Source organism: Onychomys torridus, chromosome 19 (assembly GCF_903995425.1).
Source record: "Onychomys torridus chromosome 19, mOncTor1.1, whole genome shotgun sequence".
Lineage (NCBI taxonomy): Eukaryota > Metazoa > Chordata > Mammalia > Rodentia > Cricetidae > Onychomys > Onychomys torridus.
This window is the reverse complement of record NC_050461.1, coordinates 13,356,485-13,376,405: the sequence shown is the minus strand read 5'-3', so window position 1 is coordinate 13,376,405 and position 19,921 is coordinate 13,356,485. Positions and strand designations below refer to the sequence as shown.

Sequence of the window (19,921 nt, the reverse complement as noted above, 5' to 3'; positions counted from 1 at the left end):
ATTCCACTGAGTAGGACATGCTTTCAGCACTGATGGAATTCCCTCATAAGGAGTTCCTTGTCCATAAGCTGCCAATTTCTTGGTGAAGATATAGGATCTTTGGCCAGATCTATACTAGCAATGAAATTGGATATGACAAGGACTTGTGTAATCTGATTGGCTAGAACGTAAGGTGAGAGCTGCAATTTATGATGTCTAATAGTTACAGCTAAATGCCTAAGTCAGTCTCTGGAAAATGGTTTCATTTGGGCTTCACAAAGTGAATTTCTCCATGTTACATTTGTCTCAGGAACAAGGCTTTGATTTCTGTGTCTTGGGGGTGGGGGGGAAGAATGAAGGAAAGAAAGAAAGAAAAAAAGATAGAAAGAAGGACCTTCTAAAGGTCCCCCAGCCTCCCAAAATAGTGCCACCACCTAGGGACCAATTTTAACACATGAGCCTGAGGGGGATACTGTTCACCCAAACCACGAGGGATATATAGTGTCTTAGTTTAGATACCTTTCTGTTACTGTGATGAGACACCATGACCAAGTCAACTAATTGAAGACAGAATTTACTGTGGCTTACAGTTTCGGAGGATGAGTCCATGACCATCATGACAGAAAGTATGGCAGGCAGCTGACAGGCAGGTAGGTATGGCACTGGAGCAGTAGCTGAGAGCTAACATGTGATATACAAGCAAGAAGGAGGATATATATATATATATATATATATATATATATATATATCGAGAGAGAGAGAGAGAGAGAGAGAGAGAGAGAGAGAGAGAGAGAAGGAGAAGGAGGAGAAGAAGAAGGAGAAGAAGGAGGAGGAGGGGGAAGAAGGAGAAGAAGGAGAGGAAGAGGAGGAGGAGGAGGAGGAGGAGGAGGAGGAGGAGAAGGAGAAATGGGAATGGTGTGGGCTTTTGAAACCTCAAAGCCTATCCCCTTTTCCAGCAAGGTCACACTGTCTAACCCTTCCCAAATCGTCTACAGGGGCTATCTGATTCAAATGGTCACATATAGAAACACTTGAATTATAATCAAGGTTTATGTTGAAGGTAGAGTGTAGGGTTCAAAATTACTTTGTTAGAAAATGCCTGAGGTGCTTGGCATCATGACACACACACCTTTCCAGCACTTGGGAGGCAATTGCAGGTGGATCTCTGAGTTTGAGCTCAACCCGGTCTATAAAGCAAGTTCCAGGACAGCCAAGGGCTACACAGAGAAACTCTGTCTTGAAAAACAAAAACAGCAGCAGCAGTAGCAGCAACAGGAAGATGAGGAAGAAGAAGTGGAAGAGGAGGAGGAGGAGGAGGAGGAGGAGGAGGAGGAGGAGGAGGAGGAGGAGGAGGAAAGAAAGGAAGAAGGAAAGAAAGGAAGGAAGGAAGGAAGGAAGGAAGGAAGGAAAGAAGGAAGGGAGGAAGGAAGGAAAGAAGGATGCCTAAGGTTGGGAATGCTAGTTTTTCTGATGTAGCATCAGATGGGAGAAGATGCATTTCGCATTTTGCAATTTGCAAGTACATTGCAGTGAAAAGCAAAGAAGCAATAGATGGGAAAGACCATCAAAAAGATGGCTAAGACTGGGGATGTCACTGTTAATAGAGTGGTTGCACGGCTTTCATAAACTGCTGTCTTCAGTCCCCTACATAGCGTAAATGAGGCATGGGAGTGCATGTCTAGATTCAGAACTTGGGAGTAGAGGCAGGAGGATAAAAAGTTTAGGATCATCTTTGGTGACATAGTGAGTCTGAAGCTATCTTGGGATACATGAGATCCAATCTCTCACTCTCTCAAAAAAAAAAGTTGGATAATTGAAATAATGTTTTACTTAATTATTCTGAGATTCATTGACTACCTTTTTGCAATGGCCACTTGCAAATGAAAGATTTTATGTTTTTTAAGTTTAAAACATACTTTGATCTACTTTAATTCACAACATGGTAAAATTTTGTGACAAAAACATGAAGAAGTATCTATGAGTCCTTAATGGAGTCCTATAGACCCATTTCATTTACAATAAGGATGCCCACCATCAAAAGTGAGTCACAGGATATGGCACCTTAAAGCACATCAATTAAGAGAAAGAAGTAATAAATAATAGGAGGATGAGGCCAATGTACAGACACAATCTATTATTTTGTAACAAAAAGACATTGAAGAACTCAAATGGAGTGAGCAAACTTCACATTACATGCATTACATACTCATAATTTGATCTATGAATTCTATCAACCCCAGTCAAAGACCAAGCAGAACTTATGAAGAACTTTAAAAACTAGTTCTATAATTGTTTTTTACATTTTATTTTATTTAAATTTTTTTCATTTTTGCATACCAACCACAGTTCCCCCTTCCTCCCCTTCTCCCACTCCATCCCCCACACACCTCCTCCACCCCCCATCCACTCCTCATAGTGGGTAAGGCCTCTTGGGTAGTCAACACAGGTTGGCATACCAAGTCTGGGCAGGACCAAGCCCCTGCCCCCCTGGATCAAGGCTGAGCAAGGCATCTCATCAAAAGGAATGGGCTCTAAAAAGCCAGTTCATGTACTCCGGATAAGTCCTGGTCTCTCTGTCAGGAGCTCCACAAAAAGATCAAGGTTCTACAATTTATATAGGAAAATAAAAGGTCCATGAATGGAGGAAAAGAAAAAAGAGTCAAGATCAAGTGAAAATTAAGAAGTATTGTAAACATATTGTTAAAAAAGTAACACTGACTCAGGAAATGCATAGGTAGCCTGTGGGACAGGATAAAGCCAAGAAAACAAAAAAACACACATAAGATAACATTCTTAACATAAGGGAAAGAGAAATTAGTTTATACACGAAAGGAAATAATTTGGGATTGATCCTTTACACTGTATTTAAAGAGGAAAAGAAAAACACCCCCCCCCCCACTTCAGTCAATTAAAGCTCTAAGTTTTAAAGGGAGAACTCTAAACTTTTATGGAAGAAAATTCAGGAATTTTATCTTTGTGATTTCATTTGGGAAGACCCCAGTAGTATCCCAAATCACAAACGAGAAGAAGAAAAGTCAATGCATTCGGCAATATCCAAATGTAAACCTGTTTAACAAAGAACTTTACAAGCAAAGAGTGGGCAGGTGTAAAATGGAAGATTTTTGTAATATGAAAACTGACAGGTGATAATTACACTGGATAAATGCATCAATATGCTGCTATCAAGCAAATAATAGATCTGGGAACCCAATAAAAAATGAATGGGATATAGACATGGAAGCTCATGAAAGCATGGGGATGAGAATCAAATGAATAATAAGCAGATGAGCAGATGTTTCCCAACGGTCATTCAAAATTAGAACATCACATCCTCATAATGTCTGCTCCTGGTTAGATGCAGGATCCTGGGTTCTCTTTGGGTAGCAATGTGACAGTATGTAGTAAGGTTAAATATTCAGGTAACTATGATCCAACCACCCTAATCATGGTATGCACCAATAGAAGCACTATGTTCCAACAACCCTACTCCTGGTATGTTCCCAGAGTAGCACTGTGATTCAACAACCTGAGCTCCTGGTATGCATGCACCCAGAGAAGTGCTACATTCCAACTATGCCACACTCCTGGTAGGCACCCCAGAGAAGTGCTATGATTCAACAACCCCTATTCTTCCAACTACCCCACTCCTGGTACTCATTCAGAGAACTACTCTCCGTCATCAGAAGATCTGCTTATACTGCACTTCTGCTTGGTTTCATCAATAGAGGATTGTAAACCATGAAACCTAGGCTTACTAAAGCCACAGTCTTCCAGGAGGCCCCCAATAAAAAGCAAAACTATCCTGTACTGTGCTTGGACTCTGGGTAAACTGAGGAATAAGAACAAGAATGGACTGTCTAATGGATGTCACCTTCGTTACAGATGGCATAGTGCTGGAGATGTTATTAGAGTGAGAGGAACAGGGTTATTTGAAAAACAGAAGGTGGGGCCTCTGTCCTGTGTCCAGTACCCTGGTGGGTCCCACGCCTGAGTAGGGGTGGAACAGGTGTTCTGCAGGAAACCAGGGTCCATGAGAAGGGACAGAGCGGAGTACACCCAGCTATTCTCAAACTGACCCATCAAGAAGTCACACACTTTCCCAGAATCAGAAAGAAAAACGGATAGAAAAAGGCTCTTCAGAGGAAGGTGATATCTGCTGTGAGGAGATTAAAGTGTCATGTTTGTAAAAAAAAAAAAAAAAAAAATCAGAAAATATAATTTATAGTTTACTATTACATGCAAGTCAAAAGCTACACATACAAAACAACTGAAAACTAGGAATATTTCCAAGGATTTATGCATGTAAGGAAATACATGGATGGTAGATTTGAAAAGTAGAAATTGCAAGCAGTTTGAGGTTATTTATGACTATGGAGACTTAGTGCTACTTTTATTAAATAAAAGAGATTTGCACAGATACAGGGAAATAGTGTAATTATGGTGATGTCAATGGACAACCCCTATCCTTCAAAGAAAATATCAAGAATGTAGAAACCATGGCACAGCAGTGTTTTCATATATATGACCAGAAACGTTTGGTAACAAGTAAAAACCGCTGCGATAGGTTCAGACTTTCAAGATGCACAAGGTATTGAGGTCCTCCTAATGCCTAGAATCTTTTGAACAATGTCTTGTTCTCTGTTTATAAAAGAATATACGTCTAACAGGAGCTTGTTATTAGCTGGAAGATGTAGTTTTGGGTCGAGCTGGGAAAGCAAACGGGAAGTCACACTCATGACCTCTGTGTCCTTTGAACTTCGGATTATACTTTTCTCTTCCAGAGTGCTCTCTTCAACCAGCTAGCCTCTGCCGTCTCTCACTAGTGGTGGAGATGTTAAGTCGGTTCATCTTGTTCCTTTCCCAGAACTAAGACAGGGAAAACCACCTGCTTTTCTATCTGTGTTGCATAAATATCATTAAAGAAACCCGATAGAAAACTGCTCCTTCTTGGAGCTGGGTTGGGGATTCCGCCAGGGCGCGTTAGATATGGCTTGGGACACGGCAGAGCCCAAGGCTGTCGTGGGGCCGCTGAGAGGCACAGACTAGAGTGCCACTTGCAAAGTCCCTCTCTGCCCGGTGGCGACAGATGGTCTTTCTTCTGCAAGTGTGTGAAGGGGGTGGGGAGTGGCCGTAACAATAAGCAGCAGTAGCCACTTGACAGGCTCCCCGCTGCCAGGAATTTGCATGCGGGGCGCTTGCCGCCATCTGGAGAGCTTCAGCTCATTGAGGAAGAACCGGTGTCGCAGCCTGCGTGCGCCCTAGTGGGTGCTGGGGTCTGGGATCTGGAGTCCCAGCGACAGCACAGAGCAAGAGGCAAACTGTCGCTCTGAAGTCAGGGGAAGTGGGACCGGACCCACATGCTGAGCTGGGCGGAGGATGTGCCCACAGGTCTGGCACTTCAGAATGGATCAGGTCAGCCACAGTGTCGTCTTTGCAGCATGGGTTTGTTTATCCACCAGTGGTTGGTGGAGGACATGTGGATTGAGAAAGAGGAAATCCAAACTTGTACCCCCTTTCCCATGACCTCCAGAAGAGAGTTCAGCGATGCAAAGAGCTGACCATACACCCCAGGGACGCTTTTCTCAGACCACAGGGCTGTGCATTATAAACACATGTGCAACCCATTTAATTAAACGCATAACAGCTGCTGAGATGTTAGCGCGTTTAAAAAGCGACGTTTATTTTCAGTGCACTATAAAAAAAAAATCAGCTTTATATCTGAAATAACTATGTGGAACCGTGTGGTCTCGTTTTCTCTCAAAAAATAAAAAAAAATCACCAACATTTGTCTAAAGGATATTTAAAATTTACTAGGATCAAAATGGCAGCTTTAACAAAATAATATTTTGTTGGGAGAATGCACCTTATGGCTAAAAAGAATTATCAGCAGCAAGTTTATACTTACAAGCGTGGGTTTACACTTAATAGAAATTCACAAAGCTTTATAAACTCTCCAGCTTTCCAGAATTTCCAGCACCACCATCACCAGCACTACCACCACCACCACCACCCCTAAACCAATCCAAAACAAAAAACCCAAACACACAAACAAGCAAAGTGTGAAAGTTCCACCAAGGAGAAAAGACATGGTCCCATAATTATTAATTATGGGCTAATGAAATGATTGAGAGCAAATCTATATTAACTGATGGTGTCCTGGGATTTTCAGGGCGGTAACTATTCTTTCTGTCTTCATACCTCAGCTGCTAACACAATTCTGTCATGAAGCGGGAGCCTGTGTTTCAGTTGGGGTAGTCACAAGGAACACTGGTTAATGCAGACAAACCTAAGCCCGCAGGAGTATTCGCCAGTGGCATTCTCTGGAATCTTAGAGGTGAACCCTCACGATGCAATCTGGAAGCTCTCAGTAGCTGCTATTTCAGATCTTCATCCAGACAACCTGACTCTATTTGTGCCCCATTCTCTGAAAGGTTAGGTTCTCTGAAGATAGTTGGGCTAGTGGCGGGTGAGCTTCTGGGCCCTGTGAAGGTGGCAGGCATGAACACAGAACTCTCAAGTATTCAAGGCTGTTTTCTAACGGAATGAAGAGCAGTCTATATCATGTGCATACGCTAAGGCAGAACTGTTTATAGTTACACTGCACTATTTCAGAGAATATAAACTCACTGTTGTGTGGGCAAAGCTTGAAATTCATACTTCTCTCAATTTTGTTTTGTTTTGAGACAGGATTTCTCTATGTAGTCTTTGCTGTCCTGGAATTTGTATGTTGATCAGGCTGGCCTCAAACTCATAGAGATTCTCCTGCCTCTGCCTCTTGTAAATTGTGATTAAAAGCATGTACCACAGCCAGCAAACTGATACTCCTTAAAACTTTTGAGTTGGGCATGGTGGCACACACTTTTAATCCTAGCACTTGGGAGGCCAAGACCAGCAGATCTCTTTGAGTTTGAGGCCAGCCTGAACTACACAGTGAGCTTCAGGGAAAGCTAGGGTCATATAGAGAGAGCTGGTCTCAAACAAACAAACAAAACACTTTCAAGTACAATTTTCCTGCAATTTTAGGTAGAATTATTGAAAGAATTTGGTATTGATGAAATTTGCAAAATTAACGCCACACGTCAATTATAATACAGTGCTCTATCATAGTATTTCATGAGCCATTCAGGGCTGTGAGAGCAAAGCCTAATGTTTGGGTGAGCAGATGGAGGCACCTAAAGTATGACATTTAAGACTCAATCCACCTGTCCTTGGTGCATGAGCTGGCTGTTTGGAACCTTGGGCTTACACAGGGACACATGCTCAGCCTGGAAGGAGGGGACAGGACTTGCCTGTACTGAATCCACCAGGTTTAAATGAGTCCCCAGGGGTGTCTTGGTCCTGGAGGAGATGGGAATGGAGGGAAGGGGCTGGAGGGAAGGTAGGGGTGGGGGCAGGAGGGGGGAGGACAGGGGAACCCATGGCTGATGTATAAAATTAAAACACATAATAATAATAATAATAATAATAATAATAATAATAATAATAATAATAATGAAAGACTCAATCCAGGGCAAGAATGAGTCTAAGAGTGAGAATTTCCTCGAATTCTGCAGCCCAAGGAATCCTAACATTTTAGGACTCTAGTACTTTCTACACATTGTCCCAGCAGCCGCTAATCCACAGGAATAAAAGAGTGCTTATGTATATATTCCTTCCTCTAGGAAATATATTGACAGACTATCCTGGAAAATTATTAACTTATTCTGTATAGTCTTATAAAAAATTTCATAACTTTTCAGGTTTCTTCTCCCAGTATTTAAGTTCCTGAAAGAAACACAGATCTTCCTACTTTCTAACTAAACACCCCCACCCCTTTCCAGATTCATGATTGAGCATTTTTACATTCAGTAGAAAAAAAAACGGAACCTGTTATTACATTATCACACATACCGCGCTCTCATACACAGGTAATAATAAACACAGAAACTCAGTCTCTCTTATTTGTTTCCCCAGTTTTAAAGATTCTGCACTTTTATAGAAATGTTTCCTTTGTGCCTTACTAGGCTACATTTTTTCTCCGATATCTGAGGAAGAGGAGGAGGGCAATAGAAATATACCCTTTGAGCCAAGAAGCTAGGAAGAAATAATCATCATTTTAAGAAAAAGTAAGAAATGGTGGCAGTGTTTAAACAGATTACCTATCATTTGGCTGTAGTTAATTACAGCCACCCGCCCACAAGCTGTTGCAAAGGTCCCCTGGAGATGATTTCCAGCCTATTTATGGACTCTTCAGAGGAGAAGCTATGAGAATGTCTTTTATATAAAAAAAAAATGCTATTCTCTTTAAACTTTCATTTTCAATAGCTCATAATTAGCTGCCTGGAATGAGGATGTATATTAGGCTAAATATGCAGGGGTCATAATTTTCTGACCTTCTTCCTTCTTCACGTCCAAATAATGTGAAAGGAATTCATTCCAGATCCTGTTTGTCTGCTGTGCTAATTCACAATGACATCTTTTCAACTCTCCTGATTTCAAAGCGTCCTGTGATTTTAAAGTAGCCATTTCCTATTCGAAGGAATCTATTACAATGCCAACAGCAATGTTGGTGGACTGGAAATGTGCTCAACGCAAGTCAGTGGCATGGAGAAAGTTTAGCTCTGGGATGAGCAGTCAGAACAAAGACAGGGAAAATTTCCTGTGGAGAGAAGGGATAGGTTTGTAAAAGGACTGACTATCTGGGCATATGTGTCTTAAAGAATGGGCTTTACTGATGGAGGTCATTTTGATAGTTCCCACTTTCTGCAGATCCCCATGAGAGTTTTTGTCTGCTTTATCAGAAAATCTATTGTGGCTGCCCTCCAAATAAGAAATGCCTTGGTTTTATTCACCATTTTTTAGACAGTAAAATTTTGTACCTTTCTCTTTGGCGCCATATGTCCATTTCGAAGTGAAGGGCTTCTAAGATCCCTCAAATGGCCTTTGTGTTTGCCAGAGGGCAGCATGTGACACTCTCCCATCTGGCATGCAAGTTGCCACTTGGCTGCCACCTGAGCTGTGCTGAGGACTCTTGCCACTCCTCTGCCATCCAGGGCTGTGGGGCTGGAATCCCTTCGGTCTCCTCCTGCCTGCTACCTCTCCTCCAGTGGCAGATGTTGGGGTGGGGAGCATACAGAGAGCCAAGAATTTGCTATTAGCAGTTTGGCAGAGATTCAGATCCTTCCCCATCAGCAAAATATGAGGATGTTGGGGATGTCCGCCTCTGAGTAGAGTCTACAATCACACCTCCCCTGCCCCCGACCCTTAGCTCTCTCACTGCTATCAACCCTACCTCAGTTTGATTCCTTGCCCTTTCTTGGTGTGACAGCCTGAGACTCAGATTGTCCACTTGGCTTCCCATCCTCACCCCTTTCCAAAGAGATCTTTTTGTGGGTTTTCTCTTCAAAAAAGAGGAGAGTTGATTCATGCTGTCTTTAATCAGCTGGGCCTCAGTCCCTTGCTGAAGTGCTCTTGGTCTTTGGACACAGAAACCCTAGACTATTAAGCTATTGCAGTCTGAGTATCATAACAGAGCCAGTAGACACGATGCACACAAGGGCTACTGGGAAAACAGGCTGAAACCGTGATGGCTTGGATCTCTATGATGAAGAGAGAGTCGCTTTGGAATTCTAGATTCCTGTTAGGTTTGAGTTAGAAGTGACCTTAGTATTACTCATTTATTTTACAAATGAAGGAGAGGGAGGCATCTCATAGCTTTCTTATACTTTGTTTATAAGCTGCTGCTGTTCAAGTAAATTGATACTCTATACATGCTGATAATTTATTGCTAGAAGTATTTGGAGTTTATACTTATTGTTTATAATGTACCCTTTTAGTCTGGGCAATCTTAGGACCAAAGCATTTCATTTGAATGAGACCACATGGATGCCGAGATTCCTTCTTCTATATAGGCTTGTGATATTTGACACACCAACAAAATGCTTACTCCTAATACTTTAAAGTCCATGTCAATAGCTTTAGACAAAAGCATTCTACATAACCAGACCTATTAACATATTTAACTCCACTTACTGCATATTTCTTTTAGAAATGTCAAACATGAGGTGCTGGGAATACACTAAGGAGCAAAACAAGATTCTTGACATCTAACTTGAGTGGCTTGTGTTTTGATTTAATGGGCCAATGAATATGATCTTAAGACCATAAATCCAATTTTTAATTTTGTGTTTTTCCTTTTGTTTGTTTTAGTTTTACTTTTCTGTAACATATCATCCTTCCAAGGTGTTTGTTGGTCCCCAATTATGTTAGTTAGAAGGCAATTGGCTGTGAGTGAAAGAAAAGCCAATTAGATGAAAGGTGGCTTAAATAATAAAAGGAATCTATTGGCTCAGTAATGAAAAGGGCCAGCTGGAAGATGGCTTCCAGCATGGTGTAACCAGGGCTCCAGGTCTACTGCTCCCTGACTCCTACAGCTCTGTCCAATTCCATGCATGTATCACGCTAGTCCCTGGCAGGCTTCTTTCATGGATGCAAAATGAAGATGAGGAAAAACCAGAGCTTGCTCCAGTCTTTCTACTGTGGACAAGAAAAAGAATATTCTTATGTTAGGTTTCCAAGTAAGATTCTTTAGCTCACTCTGACTGAATTTGATTAGATCATGTGTGTAGACCTGAACCAATTATTGCAGCCAGGGGAACAAAATTTGATTCAAACCATTGCAAAGCCTAAAATTGGAGATGTGAGTAGAACCAGAATCGGTCAAAGTTGTTTAATTGGAGGGGTAAGAGCAGGCACTTGAAATGAATCTGAGTATTATTTAAAAGTAGGAAATGGATAATGGACAGCAAATCATTAAATATTTATTGAATAGCTTTTTGGGTAGAACTGCATTAAGTTCTGTGGTCTTGGTAGTTATTACTCATGGAAATTAGTCAACAAGCTCAAAATAAAATAACATCAAGGAAATGTCTGGAGTGAGAAAAGAAAGTAAACATAAATATTCAACTCAAGAAGGCTAAAAGAAATGTCTATAAAGCAAACCTTTATAGATAAGTAGAAGAAAGGGGCTAATAAAAAGGGAAGCAGAATTTAATTAGAAAAAGAAAAGAACATGTCCCTTTTAGGGCCATGTGAGGCGACTTTCTTGAAAACCAACACTATTCACTGGGGGAAATGTCAGTGAGCAGGATAGCAAGAGCATCCATAAGCCACGAAGACTTAGAAGAGTTACCCAAGTGGCAAGGAGTTGAAGACTAGGCTCTCATAAAGGAAAGCACCACGTGACAGACTCCAGGCCCGCAAGCTTTCCTGCCGAAAGCATCCATCACTTAGAAACACGGATGAAGGCAAAGAAGCTAGTGAGTTTTCAAAAGTGCCGGTTGTAGGAGGAGACAGAGGAGGAGGAGGAGAACATGGTAACTCTTGATGAGCTAATGGCTCAAGTTAGAGTAGGGAGTCAATGAATGAAGAAGAGCTGTTCTGATAAATATGCCAGTTTCCCACTGTGGCTCTTCACCAAAGATGCACTCACACCCTTACAGAGAAAGGCCAGTTCCCATAGGGAAAGGCTTGTGGGCTTTGAGTCAGTCATCTCAATTACTTGAATTGAAGAATGACCCAAGGTCATATGCAATACTCCTACTGAACTATTCAGGCAGAGTTAAATCTCTCTGAGGACAGAAAACACTACATAGAGCTTCAAATTCCCTTTTCATATGTGATTTTCAAAATGAAGAAAGAAAGGAAGGAAGGAAGGAAAGAAGGAAGGAAGGAAGGAAGGAAGGAAGGAAGGAAGGAAGGAAGAAAGAAAGAAAGAAAGAAAGAAAGAAAAGAAGAGAAAAGAAAACTCTCCACATAGAACAGACTTCAAAAGAAACGGTTTAAACACGCTGAAATGAGACTCACAAGAGATCCAAATGTTGGCATTGTATTGGCTGCGTGGCATATGTAGGGCCGCTAACCATGCTAGTTTATTTGGGCTTTCTTGGTTTTACCACTCACAACTCTGTCACTAAAGCTTCACAGTCCTGGGTGAAGAAGGAAAGCTAGGCACTTCAAACTGGGGAGAAAGTTACAATAATAATGAATATTACAAAAATGTTGATTGAAAATATGCAGGAACTTATGAGGAAACCTGCATAATTTTACTGAGTACTATAAATGCATTTTTTTTTTACATTTTAAGTTTTTTACTGTTGTATGTGTGTGGTGTGGAGGCATGTATGCACATGTGTATATGGGCCAGAGGATAACTTCAATTGTGGTTTGCCTCATCAAACTCTCGTCCTCAGGCTTTCTTGGCACGTACTTGATCCACTGAGCAATCCTGCCCATCTTATATTCAATTTCTAATTAATGCAACAAAACTCAGCAACACAAAGTGGGATAGAAAAAAATATCAGCCTTAAATATGCAAATTTTCCTTAATTAATCAGTGATATGAATGTAATTCTAATGAACATCTAACTGTATTAAAATTTTAAGCATATACAAATACTATGTAAATAAGACTACTTGTCAATTTAGGAGGAAAAATGAACTAGTGGAAAATGCTATTAAACTAACTAGTTACAATGTTAATGAATATAGTTATATTACCAACTTGAACTAACCAGGAAGAACAGAGGTAGACTGATTTACTTACATGTAAACAAAAATATACCTTATCTCTATCCTTCACACACACGCACATAATGGAAGAACATGGAGGTAAATCAGATATGATCATCTTTTAAAGTAATATAACAAAGTAATTTCAAAGAAACATTGAGTTGTTTGATTGCATACATAAGAATTAAGAACATTTGTAGGTCTAAAACAAACAGATGCACATACACCATAAACCATATGCAGACATTAACTCTGCTCAATTAAGTATTTTTATTCAAATCAATGATGACAAGTTTTTATACTCTCAATTCATAAATAGCATTTATAATTCTAAATTACACACATTGCAATGTAGATGAAAGACATATGCTAGAAATTAATAAACAACAACCAATCAAAACATTTATGGAAACATGTTCAACATTGCTGGCAATTAGAGGAGCAGGAACTAAGGCACCAATGAAATGATGGGCTTGCATGTATTTGATTAGGCATGATTTGGTTCATGCAGAATTCAGTGACATCACTAAGCAACCATAATTATACTTAAGTGAACATTTACTTGATAATCTTTTTAAATGTGGCCGTTTGTCCATATCAGCTTCTACAGTGCTTCTATCTGCTGGTATAGGATGTTTATGAATTAAATATTTGACAAAAGTTGGTGGAAATAGAAAAGTGAGAATGTTCTGGGCTATCCATAAGAACTATATTATCTCAAATTAAAATAATGGGAGAAAAAGACAACAATCATTTGATAATTTGAAAATGTTCAGTATTTGACTCAAATATTTACTTGTTAAATTTAAGTCAAGCTGTTCAATCCAGTGTACACTTGTAAAGGAAGTTACAGAAAAAACAACATGCTATTAATTAGACTGCCTAAAATAGACAGGTATTTTCAAGAATTTTATGATCTCTGTCTGTCTTTCTGTCTGACTGCATAGAGACAAAAATCTTACTATGTAGCCCAGGCTGGCCTTGAGTTCACAGCAAACTTTCTATTCCTTAGCCTCTCAGTTCTGGGATTACAGTTGCACCATCACACCCAGACAGGAATTTTGTATTTTTTAGAAACTCTAATAGTGTGTTGCTTTATTACTTAACTCTTCCTCATTTGAATTTGACATTGGTTGAATAGAAGGGCATCTTATGTGAACTCATTGAGTAAATATGAAATAATCTGTCTTAATAAAGTTATAGACAAATTAACTAACACATTGCTATTGGTGCTGTAAAACTGGAATTGTTTTGCTGATGGTTATCACAACATATCACAGATAATAACAGAGGTTTTGGGACTAGTAATTACTCATGCTCTTCCCAGCGCATTCTAGGCTTTCTTGTGAAGGAAGTAGCTATAAGGTATCAAATGATTTTTGGTACCAGGGTCTCCGTGTAGCATTGTTATGATGGTAAACAGCCATAACCCTCTAAAGGTCAGCAACAGGAGAGCAAGTAGACTCTATCTGTCCATATTATTGAATACTTCACCTTAAAATAACATTTCAGTGACAAGAAAGATATTCACTATGTGTACATAGTGAAATCAGCTTACAGCTTCCTAAGTTCCCTAAGTGTTGATCACTTGCACCAGGGTGGAAGACTACAAAAGAAACTGATAATAAAGGTTTTCCCTGAGGAGGGTCGCTGCTGCTGATTTTGTTACTTCCTTTGGGGTTTTCTGTAATTCCACACTTCCAAAATGTCTACAGTCAGCATGTTCTGTTTCTGTCATCATAGGGATATTATTTTAAAACTCATGTTTGAAATCAGTAAGTCAGAAGTGGATGTTACTTCTTTCAGGACAGATGAAAACTTTTGGGTAGCATCCAACAGTACATAGCAGACCAGAAAACAGTCTATTTATTTCTGCCTCTTACTTTAATTGCTATTTACATGCTACCTTTTTCTTAGTATCCAAGATTTACAGGTTCTTATTATTGGTGAGAATGTTACCTTCTGATAAACCTTTACAATGAAATGACCCTGGAGAACATGCCTATCATAAGTACAAATAATATTGAGATCCTTTCCAAAGGCCAGCAAAACAGTATTATTTCAATTCTTCAACCAGTATGTAACATTATTGAATAGGATGCCTTATTAGAACAGTGGTTCTCATCCTGTGGGCCACAACCCCTTTGGCAAATCTCTATCTCCAAAAATATTTACATTATGATTCATAACAGTAGCAAAATTATAGTTATGAATTAGCAGCAAAAATAATTTTATGTTTGGGGGTCACTATGACATGAACAACTGTATTAAAGGGTCACAGCATTAGGAAGGTTGAGGACCACTGGTGTAGAACAATATTTTAGTGAAATGAGAATAAGTTATAAACAACAATCACTCATACCTATATCCTGTGATATCTGATGACCAGATAGACAGACCGGAATATGGTATCAGGCACCATGCAGAGCGACTTTCTGAGAAGAAGCTGCCCTGGTTGTGCTTTAAAATGTAGGAATTTGCACAATCACATTCAATTAGAAAAATTTTAAGTAAGTTACAATATTTTTGTCAAATTAAAAATAAAATTTATTACATGTGTGAAAGGCCAGGATGGAAGAAAACCAGCAATTAGAGAGCTGGAAAGAACTCTCTGATACGGAATATGTGATCACAAAAACGATGTAAGGTTTGGATTATAGCTTTGTGGTAAGAAAGCAAAGTCAAAGAGATATAATGGGCATGCTGATATATATATCTATATCTATATCTATATCTATATCTATATCTATCTATCTATCTATCTATATATATATATATATATATATATATATATATATATATATCAGCATGATTAATCAAGAGTGGTTCATTCCCAGAGTCCCAGAAAGAGTATGAAAAAGACATGAAGGTATTTTCAAAGAAACAAGGAGATAAAAATTTCCATATAGAAAGAACATGAGGGTGAAGGCTAAATGGCTTGCTACCCAGCCCAAAGCAAAGGCACACATGGCTATGTCCTTACTAAACAGTTACATGTTTCTTTGTCTGCAATGAATAACTCAGAGAGAGAGAGAGAGAGAGAGAGAGAGAGAGAGAGAGAGAGAGAGAGAGAGAACACATGCAAACAAAATACACAAAATACAGTACTAGAATAGACAAAGAGGAAAAAGACAGTTTTTAATAGCAATTAGAAGCAAAAGGTAAAGTTGGGTCAACTCTTTTTCTGAAGATTTCTAACTGTGGTATTCTTACTTGGATTACTAGCCATATTAAGGCAATGGGAAACTTATTTCAGTAGCTGAAGGCATTTGAAGATTGTGTTTCTCTTATATGTAGTTGTCCAATTCGGAGGAGGTCTGGGAAGGGCACTAAGCCTCTTAGTCATTAAAGGACCCAGGCTGATGGAGACCCCAGCAAGTACAACCCATGCCTTCCAAAGTAGACCTGTGTGGAATCTGGTCAGCACAAAGAAGAGTCTTTACACCTACTTTTCTGCTCTGTGGTCTGAACTACGTGTTCTACTCCCTTCTCCTTCTTAGGGTTTTTGTTTTTGTTGTTTTTGTTTTTTTGTTGTTGTTTTGTTTTGTTTTTTTGAGACAGGGGTTTCTCTGTGTAGCTTTGCGCCTTTCCTGGAACTCACTTGGTAGCCCACGCTGGCCTTGAACTCACAGAGATCCGCCATGGCTCTGCCTCCCGAGTGCTGGGATTAAAGACATGCACCACCACCGCTGGCCTTCTCAGGGTTTTAATGTGCAGCCTGCCCTGGGCTTGAACTCCTGGTTGTCCTTCCTCAGCCTCGTCAGTGCTGACGCGACCCACACATCTCATCACGCTGGCAACAGTTCTTGTCAGGTTTCTGTTACAGAGAACCAATCACACATGCCTTCCTGCATACGAGGCAGCTAGGGACAGGAAGTCACGGTTGCCACACAGCTGACAAATTCATGTCATGGAAAGAAGAGCCACTCTGAGAGGTGTTTCCTCGAAGCACAGCGTCTAAAGAGTGTGAAGGCTGTCGGAAACGTGATGAGGAAGTCTCAGGGTGACGGTTACACAGCTGTGCAAGACAGCGGAAAGAAGAGCTATTTAGATTAGAAAGTGTGTGTGTGTGTGTGTACATGTCTAGGAAGGCTATGTTCTAGAAAATATATAAAATTGTTAATTATGCGATGAATTTGGCCAGGTGGTCAGCAGTATTGTGAGTCTGGGGATGTAGTTCCTTGGTAGACTACTTGCCTGACATACATAAGGTGGTCCAGGGCTCAGTCTCCCTGCAACACACACATATACAGCAAAACATTTCATATATGTATTATATTGAAAATCCAAGGGGAAAATTTAGACAATTGTCAACTTTAAAAAACATTAAAAGCATTACAGGAATGAGGACATTCCTATTATACAGCGACTAAGCCCCAGATGCCAGCTCTATAGTTGTAATGAGACACTGATAATCAGGAACTTCAGCAAGAGCTGCTGCATGGGGAAGAGAGTAAGGATGAAATGGAAGGGTTTAATGATCTCCCTCTCTTCACACACCACACACACACACACACACACACACACACACACACACACACACACACACAGAGTGTATGGGTGTTTGTCTGCATGAACATCTGTGCTCCACTAAGTGTCTATTTCCCGAGGAGGCCAGAAAAGGGAGGTTAGATTCCCTGGGACTGGAGTTACAGACGGTTGTGAGCCACCATGAGGATGCTGGGAATTAAATCTGGGTCTTCTGGAAGAGCAGCCAGTGTTTTTAAGCAATGGCCTATGGCTCCATCCTGGGTTTTATGTAATATGGAAAATGTATTTTCCATACTTGGAAATCAGTGGGTGGTGTATAAACTAATTGATTCAACATATAGAAGCTAAAGCCAGACGAAAGTGCTGAAATACTTTTGGAAAACACTTGCCTCTGCAAAGTGGGGCTTAGTGAGAAAGGATGGGCAGCCATATGTGTTTGGGCTTATCTCTGGAAACCAGAGAATTAGTGTGTCCCAAGTTCTATTAACGGTTAAACCCGTGCTGTTTCTCTCGGATTTGGCCCTTCAGATTCTGTAAACTGGTCGTTTTATTATGGTGTCTTGAAACCCATTGGTGTGTTGGTTGATGTAAAGGCAACTTAAGCCCAATCACTGTATTGGAACTTTCTCTGCATCTCCTGGTAATAACGGTAAGCCTGGCGAGATTTCTCAGAGCCAACTTCGAGTTAGACAGGCTGCCCCGTCAATTAAAAAAAACAAAAACAAAAACAACAAAACCACATACACAAACAAACAATCAAACAAACAACAACTGAAACATCTCTCTGTCCTTCTAGTTCCGAGGCTCAGTCTTTTCCTGTTAGGGTGTTGACACAGTGCTGGCAGACTGTTAACCTGTTACTCTACAGTGTGGCTTTGACACTGACAAATGCCCCAGGGTCACCAGAGGATTAAGTCAATTTGATCATTAGCATTGGCACAGAAAATATAAACAAGGGTTCAGGGCAGATTGAGAGGTATTTACAGCCGACTTCGTGTAGAGCATATGTTTGGAGGACATGGATTTGATGACGCTGAGGACTGAGGGCTGAAGCTTTGCAGCCACATAGTTAGAGCAGAGGGTCTTTGGGTCTCCTTGATGTTTGTCTTAATAGGAAATTTGTTGCTGTTTTAAGTGTATTACTATTTTCAACTTAGATTTTTATTTAATTGATACAATTTTCAAAAGCATTTTAAAGTTAGCATATAAAATGATGGGTTCAGTTCTGGTGTTTTCATAAATACACCTCCTCCTACATTGTTCTCATTGGTGCCTTTCCCTTCCCCACCCTCAGACACACACCCTGCTCTCCCCACCCCTTCTGGTTCCCTTCACTCCTGGGCGGTCTTCATTCAGATTCTTACAGACAATAGAGAAAACTACCGCTTTTCTGTAAGTCATTTGTTCTGAGCCAAGGAAGCCCCTTGCTAAAGCCTGGGAGAACAAACTGAACACTCTGAGAGTTTACCCAGGGCCCTTTGCCAACTGAGAAAAAACCCTAAGCTGAGCTTCAGACCCACAGGACAATGCTTATGGAAGATTGCTTTGGTGCATTCAGAAAAAAAAAAAAAAAAAAAAAAAAAATGGTAGCTTACTGTTTCCTTCTCCTCAACTCCCTCAGCTCATCTAGTGGAATTCAGGAGAGGTTGGAATTTCACTTGCTTTCATGATAATTAAGGATAATTTCAGACATATTAATGAAAGTTAGTGTGCACTCAAAGCGAAATGTTTAGTGAAGAATTTTCACAGCTAAATCATCTCTATTTCTCCAGAAAAAAAAAAAAAAAAACAAAAAACAAAAAACAAAAGCCACATTTTTAAAAAAATTTATTTTTATTTCATGTTCATGTTCATTGGTCTTTTACCAGCGTGTATGTCTGTATGAGGGTGTCAGACCCCCTACCTGCCATGTGGGTGCTGGGAATAGGACCCAGGTCCATCTGGAAGAGGAATCAGTGCTCTTTACCACTGAGCCATCTCTCCAGCCCCCAATAGGAAGGGTTTTAAACTGCTAAATAGTTTAAGTGTGCGCTAGGTAACTATTGGCAAAAATGAGTGGTTGAGGACATGTCTTCTGCAGAGTACTAGAAACTAAAAAAACTGAATAATGACACATTACTGAGTTCACAGCTGGGTTAAATGTTTTCTTTGTGATATGTCCCATTTGATTTTCAAAAAGTTAACTTCAGTTTTCTTGGCCATGTAGAACCTACGTTTTATTGTGACCACTGTGGTAGGTATCTTACCCACGATTCTTCATCTGTGAGAAAGCCACACTGCCATGGTAGGAAACACAAAGAGAATATGAAAGACTCCTACCAGAAATGGATGGAAGAGCAGGCCCTAAGCCTGATCGACAAAACAAAGCCTGCATTTCAGCAAAGCAATATACCTCCTGCTCCCTTCTCTGCTCCTCCTCCCGCATGGACCATGGCGCTGCCTTCCCTGAGTCTCCAGGTCCTCTTGGCCCTGGCAGGACGCCTGCTCCCCACATGGAAGGCCCTCCCATGATGACAATGATGGGCCGTCCTCTTCCTGGAATGATGCCCGCGGGTCCTGCTCCTGGAATGGGGACACCCATGGAAGGCCACATGCCTATGGTGCCTCCAGTAATGAGACCTCCTGCTCACTCTATAATGGCGCCCACTCGGCTTGGCACGACTTGGCCGGACAGGTAAGAGTAGAAGCTCTCTTAACAGTTTTGTATTTCTTTTTTGTTTTGGTTTTTCGAGACAGGGTTTCTCCGTGTAGTTTTGGTGCCTGTCCTGGATCTTGCTCTGTAGCCCAGGCTGGCCTCGAACTCAAAGAGATCCACCTGGCTCTGCCTCTCCAGTGCTTGGATTAAAGGCTGTGCCAACCCCCCCCCCCCTCAGTTCAGTTTTGTATTTCTTGTTCCGTTTCA

General features: G+C 40.6%; 1 protein-coding gene across 1 annotated transcript in view; it reads left to right on the top strand.

Moving 5' to 3' along the window:
• LOC118570673 (U1 small nuclear ribonucleoprotein C-like) overlaps positions 1-19,697 on the top strand; it is an 83,043-nt gene extending 63,346 nt beyond the window's left edge. Inside the window, 2 exon segments of the mRNA XM_036169342.1 lie at positions 19,226-19,459; positions 19,462-19,697. Of these exon segments, the coding sequence (XP_036025235.1) occupies positions 19,226-19,459; positions 19,462-19,697 (470 nt within the window).
• The last annotated feature ends 224 nt before the right edge of the window (positions 19,698-19,921 follow it).